Below are 17,623 nucleotides of genomic sequence, written 5' to 3' on the forward strand. Positions count from 1 at the left end.
ACTAATAACCAGAATATATAAGAAGCTCAAACAACTTTTAAGGAAAAAAATCTAATAATCCAATCAAAAAATAGGTAAATGGTTTGAATAGACATTTCTCACAAAAAACATACAAATGACAAGCAGGCATATGAAATGGTGTTCAACATTACTGATAACCAGAGAGGCAAATTAAAACTACATTAAGATATTATATTACCCCAGTTAAAATAGCTTATATCCAAAAGACAGGCAATAACAAATGCTGGTGAGGATGTGGAGAAAAGGGAAAGCCTGTACAGTGTTGGTGGGAATGTCAATTGTACAACTACTATGGAGAACAGTTTGGAAGTGTGTCAAAAAACTAAAAGTAGGCTGGGTGCGGGGGCTCATGCCTGTAATCCCAGCACTCTGGGAGGCTAAGGTGGGTGTAATACTTGAGGTCAGTTCAAGACCAGCCTGCCCAACATGGCAAAACCCTGTCTCTACTAAAAATATGAAAGTTAGCCATGCGTGATGGTGCATGCCTGTAATCCCATCTACTCGGTAGGCTGAGGCAGGAGAATTGCTTGAACCTGGGAGGTGGAGGCTGCACTGAGCTGAGATTGTGCCACTGTACTCCATACTCCAGCCTTGGTGACAGAGTAAGACTTCATAGCAAAAAAAAAAAAAAAAAAAAAAAAAAAATAGAGCTAGCATATGATCCAACCATTCCACTCCTACGTATATACCCCCTGAAAAGGAAATCAGCTTATTGAAGAGATAATCCGCACTCTTATGTTTATTGTAACACTCTTCACGATAGCCAAGATTTGGAAGCACCCAAAGTGTCTATCAAGATATGAATGGTTAAACAAAATGTGATACATACCATGGAGTACTATTCAGTCATGAAAAAGTATGAGATCCAATCATTTGCAGCAGCATGGATAGAACTAGAGATCATTATGTTAAGTGAAATAACAACAGAAAGATAAACTCTGCCTGTTCTCACTCATTTGTGGAAGCTAAAATTAAAAGAGTTGAACTCATGGATATCAAGAGTACAAGGTGGTTACCAGGGGCTGGGAAGGGTAGTGGAGTGTCAGCTGGAAGTGGAGATGGTTAATGAGTATAAAAAATAGAAAGAATGAATAAGACCTAGTATTTTTTAGCACAAAAGGTGACTATAGTTAAAAATGATTTAATTTTACATTTAAAAATAACTAAAGAGTATAATTGGATTGTTTGTAACAAAAGATAAATGCTAGAGGTGTTACATATCCCATTTACCCTGATGTGATTATTACATATTACATGCCTGTATCAAAATATCTTATGTAGCCCATTAATATATACACCTACTATGTACCTACAAAAATTAAAAATTTATAAAGATTGGCAAAGATGTAAAAGCTTGGAACAGAAGTGTTCTGCAAGGTGTGGGGAAATATAGTGAATATATTGCTTGTGACATTGTAAACTTTGAGCTCCTCATTCAAAAGTGATTTCACAATAGCCTCCAAAATTTAAAATACACATACATTAAGCCTGTAATTTTATGTCTTGGGATTTATCTTTCAGTATACTCTCACATGGGAAACATGACATATGGACAAAATTTTTTTCTCAGCATTGTTTCCAATAGTGTATTAGAAACAATCCAAATGTTCACTTGGGCATTGTCAAATAAATAGGGGTATGTACACACCACATATGTGGATATACAAACATCTATTTTCTCATTCCTTTAGTTCTCTCATCCATATCACCTCCTATACTACAGCCTAATTTTTTATGCTTTTTATAGATTTCTCTTCTCATAGGCTAGAATGTAAGCTTTGTCTGTTTTCTTCAATGATAGATCCTGAGAGTCAAGAATATGTTGAATCAGTAAATACTGTGTGTGTGTGCATTTGTGTATGTGTATTTGTTTGTAATCCCTAAATCTTATCTGCAGGTTTTCTAGATTTAGGAATTACAAACAAGTACAAGTTTTCTGCAAGTTTTCTGTCCTGAATTTTTGTATACAACTGCTACTTGACATCTCCACCTCGATATAATTATCCTCCTCTTGGGTATTGAGAAGTCTCATATCAGCGTGTTCAAATTCTTAATCTTTCTCCAAATCTTTCTTTCTTGACAGCGTGCTTGATATCAGTAGATAGAAAATTCCATCTTTTTGCCTGCTCAGTTTGAAAATCCTATAGTAATCCTCCATTTCTCCCAAAACCAATTTTCAGGTAGTCAGGAAATGCTTTTTGCTCTATCATCAGATTATGTCTAGAATCCTAACACTTTTCACCACAGTAACTGTTACTGCCCTGGTCCACATTGCCATCATTTCTTGCATAAATTATTGCAATAGCCTCCTAACTCATCGTCCTGTTTCTGTACTTGCCTCTGTATAGCCTTTCCTCATGAAAACAATCAGAATGACTTTTTTAAAAACATTAATTCAAATCAAATATTTCTTTTGTGCTCAGAACTCTGTGCTAGTACCTATTTTACTCAAAGTAATAGCCAAAGACCCTACAATGGCTTGCAAAGGCCTTGATGATGTGGCCCGTGTTAATTTTCTGTAATCATTTCCTATTACTCCCTGTCTTCATCATTCAGATTCAGCTACCCTGGATGCTTTGATGCTTCTTGAATACACACGTACTCTCCCACATTAGAGGATTTTTTCTCTGCCTGTAGTACACTTTCCTTGGATATATATATATATGGCTAACTTCCGGGCCTCCTTCAGGGAGATCATGGCCAAATGTCACCTTTTCGATGAGAGAGTTACCTTGACCACTCATTACCCACCCCGCAGCACTCATGATCACCCTGACTTTGCCTTACCTTTTATTTTTTTATTACAGAGCACTCATCACCTCCTATAATATATATATGGCCTTGTTTTTATGCTTGATGTAGTTGTCTGTTCTCATAGGCTAAAATGTAAGCCTTGTCTGTTTTCTTCAGTGATAGATCCTGAGAGTCTAGAATATGCTGAATCAATCAATAAATTCAGCAATCTGCAAGAAAATTTAAAAATATAACTATTCATAACATTCATTATATATTTATATGTTATAGAAATATTTAATGTTATAATATATAAATTATATGATTATATAAATATATATCTCTGGAAGACTATAAAAGAAACTAGTAACAGTTGCCTTTGGGAGAAATAGTACCTGGGATGAGAAGGAAGGCACATTCTATACTGTGAGAATTTGCACCTTATCATGTCTTCAATTTAAAAAAGATTAATTTAAAAATACAAAGCATAGTTGAGCCTAATTTGGAAATCAGAATTCTTCATAAAATAGATCCTTAGCTTTTTGAGTTCCTTAGAAGGTTTTAATTTGTATTACCACTAGGTGGCACATGCCTACTGATAAGTTCCAAGACTCCCAGACACAGGTTTTAAAACAAACCTTTTCAGTTCCCCTGAGTTGTCAAAGTTTATTTTAGCTATATGACACTGATTTTTCTCAAAAAATGTTTAAAACTATTTTTCCATACTATTTCTATAGGGCAGCAGTCCCCAACCTTTTTGGTACCAGGGACTGGTTTCATGGAAGACAATTTTTCCATGGACTGGGGGAAGGGAGAGGGATGGTTTTGGGATGATTCAAGCACATTACATTTATTGTGCATCTTATTTCTAATATTATTACATTGTACTATATAATGAATAATTATATAACTCACCATATTGTAGAATCAGTGGGAGCCCTGAGCTTGTTTTCCGGCAACTAGAGGGTCCCATCTGGTGGTGATGGTAGACAGTGACAGATCATCAGGAATTAGATTCTCATAAGGAGCACACAACCTAGATCTCTTGCATGTGTAGTTCACAATAGGGTTTATGCTCCTATGAGAATCTAATGCCACAGCTGACCTGACGGGACGTGGAGCTCAGGCAGTAATGCTTGTTTGTGCCCCACTCACTTCTTGCTGTGCCGCCCAGTTCCTAACCGGCCACGGACAAGCAATGGTCTGATCCCTGCTGTAGGGAATATTATAGGAACTGTTTCTACTCTATTCCTATACACAGAATAGTATAGCAACTATTTAATGCTACAAGTTTTAAAGTGATTTTTCACCATAATTTCTAATTTAAGATTATAACATTTGACTTGCAGAAATGTCTTAAATCTGTGAAGGCTAGCTTAGACATCCTTAAAATAATTTAAAATTTCTAATATTTAGTGAATTATATCTGCCTATCTTTTCATCTGTTTCCTATGAAAAACCTTACTTCATGAATGAAATTCAGAGACTGTGTGTCCAAAAGTAGATTTTTGTTTGATCCTATTGTTTTACTGCTTTTATGTCAAGTTGATCAGTGCCCAGGGCCAAATGCAATTTAACTGCCTCTGTCTGAATACTTTACATAATATACCATGAGGTGTAGGCAGATGAGTACTGTGGAGGATGCAAAAATAACCTATTGTTTATTGCCTCCATCTTCATGGATCTTTCCTTTTATGGTTGGTGATGTCATGAACACAAATAACTGTAATAGAAATCATCAAGTAGTAAATCAGTAAATGAAAGTATTCTGTGTAGTGGGAGCACATAGTTGATATTAATTTGGGGAACTCTAAGAATATGGTGACATTGAGAATAGCTTTAAATATATAGTTTCATTCTCTGAATTACTTCAATATGGATTTTAAATAGATTTATACTTCTTTGTAAAGGGCGAATTATTTTACATATCTGCGAGAAAGATATAATCTTTATAGATAGGCATTAATTATAGATTAATAAAATAAATAGCCATATTCCTTTTGCTGGTAAATATTCAAAATGAAAATGATGGCATGAATTTTATAAATGTAACATTTGAAAACATTATAAAAATTATTTTTGGCAAGTTTTAAAATAACACTGAAAAGATTATTGGAGTAGGTCAATTTAATGTTTATTTTTGACCCAGATTTTTTAAATTTTGTTTTTCTTTTTAAAATATATTATTTGAAAACCGAATACATATTTAGAAAATGTGCTATATCCAAGTAAAATAACTTACTGAGTTCTTATTATGCCATAAAACTATATTATTTTATTTCATACTCATGAAACCTTATGATGCATGGTTATCATTCACATTTTTTAAACAAAGAAACTAAGGCGCAGGAATTTTAAGGAACTTGTATGCATATGTTAATATCTGCTGTAACACTAAAACTTGATGTGAATATTTTTTTTTTTTTTTTTTGAGACAGAGTCTTACTCTGTCACTCAGACTGGAGTGCAGTGGTGCGATGTTGGCTCACTACAACATCTGCCTCCCAGGTTCAACTGATTCTCCTTCCTCAGCCTCCCTCGTAACTGGGATTACAGGCATGAGCCACTACACACTGCCAAATTAATTTTCTTCTAATAAGAAACTTGCTTTTCAATTTGTACCACTTTAGTGTAACTGCTATGTCATTTAAAAGGAAAACAACATTATTCTTATTAAATGTATTAATATTAACTACTTTGTTACATTCAGGGACTTTTTGTAACTTTCTAAGTGTGAGATGAATAATATTATCACTATTATCTTAGTGAACCAAGCATCTGACCCTTTTGACTATTAATTTGCAAAATTTTCACAATTTTGCTGAATTCTAAAATAATAATTAGATACCAAAGTCTAAGAAATATACCATACAATGCTCCAAATCAGATTTAGTTCCAGCTTAATAGGTGGATTTTAAAACAAAGTTATATATTTAAAATGAATTTTACTCTTTTTTCTATATTTATATAGCCAGAAAAATGTAAGAAAAAAAAGAAATGGTATAAAAGTGCACTGCAAGAAGCATGTCTACTCTATGGATATTCTCATGAGCGAAGACTGGAAATGTGCTGCCTGTCAAAACAAAAAGGTATATAATTTTTTTTCTTTATCACTCCAAAATAAGGATTTATTCAAATGCACGTTTTCCAAAATATGTTTGCTCATTCAAAAGTTTCTGTCACTCTTCATAGGAAAGTAGTATATCATTGTTTATTGGAAAATATTTTTATATAAACAAATAGCATATATTTTGTCCCCGGAGACAATTTTCAATGACTAAACATACACTTTATTTAAATATAGGCATTCTTGTTAGCACTTTTGTTATTTTCTTTACTCTTAGACTATCTACATAGGTCCTCTTGTGTATTTCAAAGACATATATTTCACAATGGGAAGCCTAGCTTTAAATATGTTCCTAGCATAAAAATTTCACTTGGATATGCTGTATAAAATATAGGACAAAGTATTTTCAAAATGTTGTGTTTTAAAATAAGTTCAGAGCAGGAGTAAAAGATAAACTTCAACTTTTAAAAAATCAGGTGAAAAATTGTGATAATATTTCAGGTTAGTTTCAAAGAAAGTTTTATTGAATTCTCAATACTATGATGTACAGATAGCTTTTTAAGTGAAACCATGTGGAAGATTACAGTATGTATGACATGTTTTTGTATATAGTGAACTTTTAAGTTCAGGAGTACATGTGCAGTCTTGTTATATAGGTAAATTTGTGTCATGAGGATTCGTTATACAGATAGTTCATAAGCCAGGTATTAAACCTAGCACACATTAGTTATTTTTCCTGATCCTTTTCCTCCTCCCACCTTGCACCCTCTGATAAACACCAATGTGTGCTGTTCTCTATGTGCTCATGTGTTTTCATCATTGAGCTCCCACTTATAAGTGAGAACATGCAGTATTTGGTTTTTTGTTCCTGCATTAGTTTGCTAAGGCTAATGGCATCCAGATTTCCATCCATGTCTCTGCAAAGGACTTATATCATTTTTTATGGCTGCATAGTATTCCACAGTGTACAGGTACCACATTTTCTTTATCTAGTCTACCATTGATGGTCATTTAGGTTGATTCATTGTTTTTGCTATTGTGAATAGTGTTGAACATATATGTGCATGTGTTTCTTTTATTATTATTTTTATTTTTTGAGATGGAGTCTTGCTCTGTCACCCAGGCTGGAGTGCAGTGGCACGATCTTGATTCACTGCAACTCTGCCTCCCAGATTCAAGCAGTTCTGCTTCAGCCTTTCAAGTTGCTGGATTATAGGTTCGTGCCACCACGCCCAGCTAATTTTTGTATTTTTAGTAGAGGCAGGGTTTCATCATACTGGCCAGGCTGGTCTCGAACTCCTGATCTTATGATCTGTGTGCTCAGCCTCCCAAAGTGCTGGGATGACAGACTTGAGCTACCATGGCTGGCTGCAGGTGTCCTTATAATAGAATGATTTATATTCCTTTGGTTATATACCCAGTAATGGTATTGCTGGATTGAATGGTATTTCTGCCTCTAGGTCTTTGAGGAATCACCACATTGTCTTCCACAATGGTTGAACTAATTTACACTCCCACCAACAGTGTATAAGCATTCCTTTTTCTCCTCAACCCTCAACACCATGAGTTATTTTTTGACTTTTTAATAATGGTCACTCTAGTGTGAGATGGTATCTGATTGTGGTTTTGATTTGTATTTCTCTAATGATCAGTGATGTTGAACTTTTTTTCATATGTATGTTGGCCACATGTATGTCTTCTTTTGAAAATTGTCTGTTTGTGTCCTTTGCCCACTTATTAATGGGGTTGTTTGTTTTTTCTTGTAAATTTGTTTAAGTTCCCTAGAGATGGTAGATATTAGACTTTTGTCAGATGCATAGATTGCAAAAATTTTCTTCCATTAATAAGTTGTCTGCTCACTCTGTTGATAGTTTCTTTTGCTATGCTCTTTAGTTTAATTAGATCCCATTTGTCAATTTTTGCTGTGTTGCAGTTGCTTTTGATGTCTTCATTAAGAAATCTTTGCCCATGCCTATGTCCTGAATGGTATTGCCTCGGTTGTCTTCCAGGGTTTTTATAGTTTGGGTTTTACATTTAAGTCTTTAATCCATCTTGAGTTAATTTTTGTATATGGTGTAAGAAAGTCGGGGTGAAGGTGGATCCAGTTTCAATTTTCTGCATATGGCTAGCCAGTTCACTCAGCATCATTTATTAAGTAGGGAATACTTTCCTCATTGCTTGTTTTTGTCAGGTTTGCTGAAGATCAGATAGTTGTAGACACATGGCCTTATTTCTGAGTTCTTTATTCCGTTCCATTGATCTATGGTTATGACACATTTTTACTCTGAAAAGAATATGATTGCCACATAAAATGATAATTTTTATTAAACTTAAATATGTTTAAAAAATTTTTTTGCTTAGTGATTATAATCATTTTATATTTTACAAGGCCTCCTTTTTTTTCTTTATTACTTTAAGTTCTAAACAAATGACTCTATGGATAGAAGGATCTGGACTTTGATGCTGACTGAATTTTAAAGTAGCAATGATCTTTTTTTCTCCTTTGGAAAACTTTAATTTATATTTACAAAATGTTTATATGTGAAAAGGTTTTACTTAAGAAAAATTTAAATTTCAACCCAGTCACCTAAATTTAGGTTTTAAAGCAAATAAGTAAGTTTGAAAGGAGTGGAAAAAGAATGACAAGTATACTAATCAGGTTTACTCTGAGACCAGGAGAAGAGACATTTATTACTACAAATGTGATTTGATTCCTGTGCTGAAAATATAATGTCTCTGTGTATTAGCAATAAAGGTTGAATGCACTCTATTGTTACAAGTACAGTTTTATGTGTTGCGCAGACTATGCATTTCTCTTACTTAACCACAACAGCATCTTAGACATTTAATTTTTTGAACATTAATAGTTTTAAGTAACATAGTCATTTATTTTTTAAACTTATATCTATTTCTCACCAGGAATAGACTTGCTATCTCAATTGGCTGTGAGTCCTTTGACATGCTTGCCTATCTGGAAACTCTGAAGAAGGATTATTTCTGATTCTTTTTGCAGCAACAGCTCATTTTCTGGCTGAAAATCTGATTATTTTTACATGCAGTTTTATGTAATTCAGCCTGGTTCTTGAGAGCCATATGCCTAAATGCTTTCATTTTGTCTCTGAAGTAGGCAAAATAGAGGGGCATGAACTTTCAGGACTTCAGAATTCCAGTTTAGTCTTTGCCATAACAGGCTCACAATTCACTATTCACTACTCCAAAATAGTCAATATAATCCTTGTGTCTGCTTGGCATCCAGTGTAGATTCTGGTAAAGTATTCAGCTTCTTACTGTATTCAAAAGTAGTTTTGAGAGCTAAGTAGCCACAGTTTAGATATTTCACCAAAGGTGAATAACTTAGCAGCAATCCACTTATTTTAACCCAGCAATTTTGAAGCCTCTTCACCTAACAATTTCTTTTTCAAACCTAGAAATAAATCACCCCAATATTTAGCCTAAAGTCTTCCTAGCATGCAGAAATTGGCATAGTATTCTATCTGATGCAACTCTCTCATTGTTGAAATATGCAGGATCTTTAAATATATGTAAATATTGACCTAATCAGATGATAACCATCTCATCCTCATAATTTAGTTGCCCTGTTTTTGTTATACTACTACTGTAACTAAGTAATTTTTCTGCTGGGGCTAGAAAGGTTTTTAATCATATATAGAACCATTCATTATAATTGTACTTCTAAAAATAAGTAGAGCATTATCCATATAATCTCTTTATAATTCAGCTTTAGGATTTTGTAAGATTAAAACTTTCTTACATGCTCTACATTTTAGAGTGGATGTCCCTATTTCCAACTTTTTTCCAGAATTATATGTGTTGTTAAAAAATTGACTTGATTGTTTAGAGCAGTTTTAAGTTTACAGAAAATTGAGTGGAAAGTACAGAGTGTTCCCATATATCTCCTCCCCACAACCTCTAAACACACAGCCTCCCCACCATCAACATCCCATACTGTGAGATCCATTTGTTACAGTTGGTGAACCTACACTGACATGTCATTATCACCCAAAGTTCATAGTTTACATTAGGGTTTACTCTTGGTGTCTTGCAATCTGTGGGTTTGGAGAAATATATTAGTGACCTGTATTCACCATTGTAATATCATCATACAGAATATTTTCACTGCACTAAAAATCCTCTGTGTTCCAGCTGTTTGTTTCTACCTCCCTCTTATTTCTTGGCAGCTACTGATTTTTTATCTATCTTCATAGTTTTGGCTTTTTCAGAATGTCATATAGTTGTGACCTTTTCAGATTGGCTGCTTTCTCTTGGTAATATGCATTTAAGTTTCTTCGATGCTTTTGCATGGCTTGATATATCTTTTATTAGTGCTGAATACCCATTGTCTATATGTACCATGATTTTTTTAAATATTCACCTATGCAAGGACATCTTGGTTGCTTTTAAATTTTGGCAACTATGAATAAAGCTGCTGTAAACATATGTGTGCAAGTTTTTGTGTGGACAGAAGTTTTTACTTCTTTTGTTAAATACCAAGGAACATAACTGTGGATCATGTGGTGGAATAAATATTCCGTTTTTAAAGAAACTACCAACTGTCTTCTAAAATGACTGAACCATTTTACATTCCCACCAGCAATGAATGAGAGTTCCTGTTGCTCCACAACGTCATCAATATTTGGTGGTGTCAGTGTTTTGGGTTTTGACCACTCTAATAAATGTGGAGTGGCACCTTATTAATGTTTGAATTTACATTTCCAAGTGACATTTGATGTTGAACATCCTTCTGTATACTTATTTGCCACCTTTCTATCTTCTTTGGTGAGGTGTCTTTTGAGATATTTTTCTCATTTTTCAACTGGATTGTTCTTTTTTTTTTTTTTTTGCTGTGGAAGTTTTAAGAATTCTTTGTATATCTTAGATGTCATTATTTTATAGGTCTTTCTGCAAATATTTGCTCCCAATCTGTGGCTTGTCTTTTCCATTTTCTTGACAGAACCTTTGGCAGAGCAGACATTTTAAATTTTAGTGAAGTCCAGCTTATCAATTATTTCTTTCATGGACCTTGCCTTTGGTGTTGTATCTAAATGTAATTGCCATATGTGGGGTCATCTAGGTTTTCTCTATGTATAATTTAGGAGTTTTATAATTTTGCATTTAGACCTATGATTTATTTTGAGTTCATTTTTGTGAAGGGTGTAAGGACAGTGTCTAAATTTACTTTTTTGTGTGTGCAGATGTCCATTTATTCTTGCACCACTGGTTGAAAAGACTGTCTTTGCACCATTGTATCACCTTTGCTCCTTTATCAAATATCTGTTGACTGTATTTTTGTGGGTCTGTTTCTGGGTTCTTTATTCTGTTATGTTGATCTATTTGTCTGTTCTTTTGCCAATCAATACCACACTGTATTGATCACTGTAGCTTCATTTTAAGTCTTGAAGTTGGGTAGTGTCAGTTCTCCAACATTGTTCTTCTCCTTCCATATTGGGTTGGCTATTCTGGGTCTTTTGCCTTTCCATATAAATTTTAGAATCAGTTTGTTGATTTCACAAAAAAACTTGCTGGAATTTTCATTGGGATTGTGTTGAATCTACATATCAAGTTGGAAAGAATTGACATCTTGACAATATTTAGTCTTTTTATCCATGAACATGGAATATCTTCAAGTTTATTTAGTTCTTTTTTGAGTTATTTTATCAGAGTTTGGTTGTTTTCCTCATTTAGATCTTGTACTTTTTTTTTTAGATTTATGCTTAAATAATTCACTTTGGGGTTGTCAGTGTAAATTCTAATGTGCTTTCATTTCATATTCTACCTGTTTGGTACTGGTATGTCAGAAAGCTATTTATTTTTGCATATTAACCTTGTTTCCTGCAACCTTGCTATAATTTATTATTAATTACAGGGGTTTTTTGGTTGATTCTTTTGGATTTACTACATAGACAATCATATCGTGTGCAAAGGGAATTTTACTTCTTCCTTCCAAAACTGTATACCTTTTATTTTCATTTCTTTTCTTACTTCATTATCTAGAAATTCCAGTACAATATTGAGAAGAGTGGTGAGGGAGAAAACCCTTGACTTGTTCTTCATCTTAGCATGGCAGCTTCTAGTTTGTTACCAGTAATTATGATGTAAGCTTTAGATGTTTTGTAAATGCTCTTTACAAAGTTGAGGAAGTTCCCTTATCTTCCTTGTGTTCTGAGAGTTGTTTTTTTGTTTGTTTGTCAGACACTTTTCTGTGATCTGTTTATATGATCATGTGATTTTTCTTCTTTAGCCTGTTGATACAATTGGTGTATTACATTAATTGGTTTCCAATTTTTGAACTACCTTGCATTGAATGAGTTAAGGAGTATTTTCTCTGCTTCTATCTTCTGGAAAAGGTTATGGAGAACCAGCATAATTTCTTCCTATATGTTTGATAGCATTTACCAGTGAACCTATCTGGGCTTCATGCTTTTTGTTTTGGAAGGCTATTTTATTGATTCAATTTCTTTAATAGGTGTAAGGCTATTCAGATTGCCTGTTTGTGAGAATTTTAACAGAGTGTCTCTTTCAAGAAATTGGTCCATTTCATCTAAGTCATCAAATTTGTGGACATAGAGTTGTTTATAATATTCCTTTATTTTCTTTTAATGTCCATGGGATTTGTTATAATGTCTATCTCTTTCATTTCTATTATAAGTAGTTTGTGTCTGCCTGCCTCTCTCCCTTTCCTCTCCTCCTTCCTTCCTTGTTTTCCTCCTCCCTTTCTTCCTTCCTTCATTCCTTCCTCCCTCCCTTCCTCTCTTCCTTCCTTCTTGCCTTCCTTTTTTCTTTCATTTCCTACCTTCCTTCTCCCTCCCTTCCTCCCTCCCTCCCTCCTTCCTTCCTTCCTTCCGTCCTTCCTTCTTCTTTAGAGTCTTATCAGTTTTACTTATCTTTCAAAGAACTAGCTATGGCCTTATTGATTTTTCTCCATCTACTGTCCTCAATTTCATTGATTTCTGCTCGTTTATTTTTTTTCCCTTTGGCTTATTTTGGATTTAGCCTGTTCTTTTGTGTTTTTCTAGTTTCCAAAGTAGAAGCTTAGATTATTGATTTTTAGAGCTTTGTTCTTTTCTGATAGATGCATTCAATGCCATAAATTTTCCTCTGAACGTTGTTTTGCAGCATCCCATGATTGATAAGTTGTACTTTCATTTTCATTTAGTTCAGAATATTTTTGAATTTTTCTTGAGATTTTTTTCTTTGACCTGTGTATTACTAAGAAGTGTGTTGCTTAATCTCCAAGTATTTGGATTTCCACCTTTCTCTCTGCTATCACTTTCTGGCTTAATTCCATTCTGGTCTGTGAAGAGATGTTAAATGTGTTAACATTCTTTTAAATGTGTTAAGGTATTTTTTATGGCTGAGAATGTGGTCTGGTATGCTGAATGTTTCATTTAAGCTTAAGAAGGATGTGTATTCTGCTGTTGTTGGTTGAAGTAGATTACAGATGTCAAAATATCCAGTGGGTTGATGGTGCTTTTGAGTTCAACTGTGTCTTTACTGATTTTCTTTTTGCTGGATTTGTTCATTTCTGATAGGTGACTGCTGAAGTCTCCAGCTATAATAGTAGATTTATTTATTTCTCCTTGCAGTTCTATCAGTTTTTGCTTCTCATATTTTGATGCTCTGTTGTTAGGTGCATGCACATTAAAGGTTGCAAGTCTTCTTTGAGTATTGATCTTTTTATTAATATGTATGCCCCTCTTTATTCTTAATAGCTTTCCTTGCTCTGAAGTCTGCTCTGTTTCAAATTAATGCAACTACTCATACCTCCATTTCATTAGGGTTAGCATAATATATTTTGCTTTTAATTTTTCCATCTAGGCCATTAATGTTTAAAATGATTATTTTTAATGTCATGGATTATTAACTATCATATTTGTTACTATTTTCTATTTATTGACCTTTTTCTTTGTTACTATTTTTGTCTTTCACTCTTTTTCTGTCTTTGTGATTTTGAAATTTTAAAAAGTTCGCAACATAGTGAGATTCTGTCTCTACGGAAAATTCAAAAATTAGCCAGTTGTGCATCTGTAGTCCCAGCTATTCAGGCGACTGAGGATTGCTTGAGCCCAGGAGGTCAAGGCTGCAGTGAGCCATTATTGTGCCACTGCACTCTGACCTGAGTAACAGAGTGAGATCCTATCTCAAAAGGAAAAAAAATAATCATGATAATTTCAGAGTGTAGAATTCTAGGTGGATGGGTTATTTTGCCAACACTTTATTTTGCTCAGCTGTTTTATCACTTGTGTGGTTTTGAGAAAAAGTTGGTTGTAATTCTTACCTTTACTTTTCTATCTATTGGTAAGGTTTTTTTTTTTTTTAACTTCTTTCAAGATTTTATTTTTAATCTTTTATTTTCTGCAGTTTGAATATGTTACATAGATTTTTGGCAATTATCTTACTCAGTGTTTTCTGAGCTTCTGGATCTATGGTTTGGCATCTGATGTTAGTTTGGAGGAAATTATCAGTTATTATTGTGTTGATTTTTTTTTGTTCCTGTATCTCTTTTCATTCTGTTATGCCTATAATGAGTATGTCATGCTTTTCTAGTTGTTCCATATTTCTTGGACATTCTGTTTTATCTTTTTTCAGTCTTTTCTCTTTTTTAGTTTTGGTGGTTTTTATTGATATATCCTCAAGCTCAAAGATTCTTTTCTTAGCTGTGTCTACTGATGAGCACATCAAACACATTCTTCATTTCTGTTACATTGCTTTTGCTCTCAAGCATTTCTTATGAATCTTTTTTAGAATTTTTATTTCTTTGCATACATTACCCATTTGTTATTGCATGTTGTCTCCTTTTAACACTATAGCTTTTAGCATATTAATCATAGTTGTTTTAAATTCATGAGCTGATAATCCCAGCATCTCTGCCATATCTTGATCTGTTCCTGCTGCTTGCTCTGTCTCTTCAAATTTTCTTTTTTACCTTTTAGTATGCCTTATACATTTTTATTGAAAGGTAGGCATGATGTTCTGGGTAAAATAACTGTAATCATGATCCTTTAGCTATATAATAGTAAGACATGAGGGGGTGGGAAATCATTCTATAGTTCTATGATAAAGCCTCAGTCCTAGGCTGTAAACTTCATAAAGGCTTTTCCCCAACCGCCCACTTTCCCCACTTTTTTTTTCTTCACCTACATAGCTTGTAAAGGATGGCTAGAAGGGGCTAGAATTGGGTATTTTTCTTCCCGCAGGTGAGGCTGGGGTTAGACTTTGAAAATCCCTCGGTAGGTTAGGCTCTGATGAAATAGTTTCTCCTCAGGGCAGGCTTTGTTAAGAAGTTCAGAATGCTCTGATATATTATTCAAAATGATTGCTTTTCTCTTCCCCCTGATGGAAGCCAGGAGATAATTCTTTAATCTTCTCCTTGAGAACCTGATAGAGCTCCTAAAGGTAAAACTCAAGAAAAGTGTGCCCCTTTCCCCATGACTAGGTACCCCTGGAGTTTTTGTCACAGGCTTGTTCCCACATAGCTTCTAGCAATTTGTCAATTAAAGTTCGGATTTTCCTATCCCTAAACTAGTTTCTACCCTTGTCAGGTGGGCTGATTCTCTGTACTTACTTTTTCTCCAAATTTGGGGGCATCAGTTTGCCCTGTGACCTCATTTCTCCATAGGATCTAAGAAGAGTTGTTTATTTTCCAGTTTGCTCACCTTTGCATATGTTGTTGGATTCTAGAGGCAACTTCTAAGCTCCTTATGTGCCAGACCAGAAACTAGACCGTCTTCTGCGTTTTTATGAAAATGCTGTCAGCTGTGACATTTAAACAAACAAAGACTGATGTTTTTCAGAGGCCACGAATAGACAAGGTTTAAAAAAAATTATTTAAAGAAGAAAAACCATTGAATTATGTTAATATTTGTATTCCTTTCTAATATGGTTGTAAGTAAAAAATCAATAACATCTGTTCTGGATCATGAGCCATAACCACCTCTACTCATTTAGAACATTTTCATTTACTACCTGCAGCTCCTCTTTTGCACTTTAGAAATATGACTTGGATATAGCTCAAAGGAGGAGTGAAGGCCCTTTTCATTATCCACATCTACATTTCCTATTAACTACTTTTCACTCTTTATGATGAGAGTCCCTACATGCAGAGATTTCTGATGGAAGGAAATTAAACCTTTCTCACAAGAGAAAATTTAGCTTTTAGAAAGTTGTTAATGTTGCTGAAGTTGAACATAGACCTACTGTTAATATTAATAAAGAAATTACTACTGATCATAATGTTTTAAGTATTACATCAGAATTTTCCTTTGGCATTTGAAAATCAATGTGGTTGATACTCCCAAGATACTCTATTTTTATTGGAAGATGGTTTTTATAACTTTTGAACATAAAAAGCTCCTTGAACAACATTCACTGTTTCTGTTCCCGATTCATTGCCATGGTAGCAAATTTACATAAGAATGAGGTATATTTTGACAGGAAACATAGCAAACATCCATTTTGGTTAACTCTCTGTATACCATCGGATACATAGACTCCAATTTTAATTTTTGAGTTTTTATTTTGTTCAATTTTAACTATTTTTAAGGTTTGATATTTCATCATGACTTTTATTCTTATTAGAGGTTTTCAAAAGAACAAAGAGTAAATTTACTTTTTTAAAATATACAATAAAACTTATTCCATCTTGTATTACCTAAGGTTCCACTGGGCCTTTTGCACATCATTAATCCCAAAATATACTATGAGATTTTAGTGATCTTATTTTTTCCTATTTCTTAAAACATGTTGCTATTTTATTATTACTCACCAATTATTTCCAACTATGTTAAAAAGATGAAAACAATTATTTAGATGGAAGAATTTGGAGTCAACCAGAAAGGTGATACAGAGGTGAAACATATAATCACTGAAGTGTTTTTCCTAGTATTCCAAAAATCAAGGTCTCTCTCTCTTTCCTTCTCACTCTCTCTCTCACACGCACACACACACACACCCCATAATGTTTATTAGCTAAAATGGAAGCGAATGTTTGTTGATTATTTGTTATCTTCATACATATTGTTAGTAGTTTTAATTAAGTAGATTATATTATTTAAATCTCACAATATACCAGTGAGGTAATCATTTTTACTCCTGGACCTAATTAAACTAAAGAGCTTTTGTGCAGCAAAAGAAACTATCTACAGAGTAAATAGCCCACAAAATGGGAGAAAATATTTGCAAGCTCTGCATCTGAAAAGGTCTGATATCCAGCATCTATAGTAAGCAAAAAATAAACAACCCCATTAAAAAGTGGGCAAAGGACATGAACAGACACTTTTCAAAAGAAGACATATATGTGGCTAATGAGCATATGAAAAAATGCTCAACATCACTGGCCATTAGAGAAATTCAAATTAAAACCACAATGAGTTATTGTCACACACCAGTCAGAATGGTTATTAATAAAAAGTCAAAACATAACAGATACTGGTGAGGTTGCCGAGAAAAGGGAATGCTATATACTACTGGTGGTAATGTAATTTAGTTCAGTGACTGTGCAAAGCAGTTTGGCAATTTTTCAAAGAACTTAAAATTGAACCATCATTTGACCCAGCAATTCCATTATTGGGATATATACCCAAAGAAATAGAAATCATTCTACCATGAAGATATATGCACACATATGTTCATTGCTGCACTATTTACAATAGCAAAGACATAGAATTAACTTAGATGCCCATTAATAATAGACTGGATAAAGAAAATACAGTACATATTCACAATGGAATACTATGCAGTCATGTAAAAGAACAGGATAATGTCCTTTCAGCAACATGGTTTGGG

The 17,623-nt window shown here is 33.8% G+C and overlaps 1 protein-coding gene across 3 annotated transcripts in view; it reads left to right on the forward strand.

Moving 5' to 3' along the window:
- The window catches only part of ZCWPW2 (zinc finger CW-type and PWWP domain containing 2), a 166,642-nt gene that overhangs the window by 101,197 nt on the left and 47,822 nt on the right, over window positions 1-17,623 (forward strand). For all 3 annotated transcript variants that reach the window (XM_032259677.1, XM_032259692.1, XM_032259683.1), the window contains one exon: window positions 5,726-5,843. In XM_032259677.1, the coding sequence (XP_032115568.1) occupies window positions 5,726-5,843 (118 nt within the window). The remainder of the gene's footprint in view (window positions 1-5,725; window positions 5,844-17,623) is intronic.

Source organism: Sapajus apella, unplaced genomic scaffold (genome assembly GCF_009761245.1).
Source record: "Sapajus apella isolate SASKATOON/1434 unplaced genomic scaffold, GSC_monkey_1.0 scaffold4, whole genome shotgun sequence".
Lineage (NCBI taxonomy): Eukaryota > Metazoa > Chordata > Mammalia > Primates > Cebidae > Sapajus > Sapajus apella.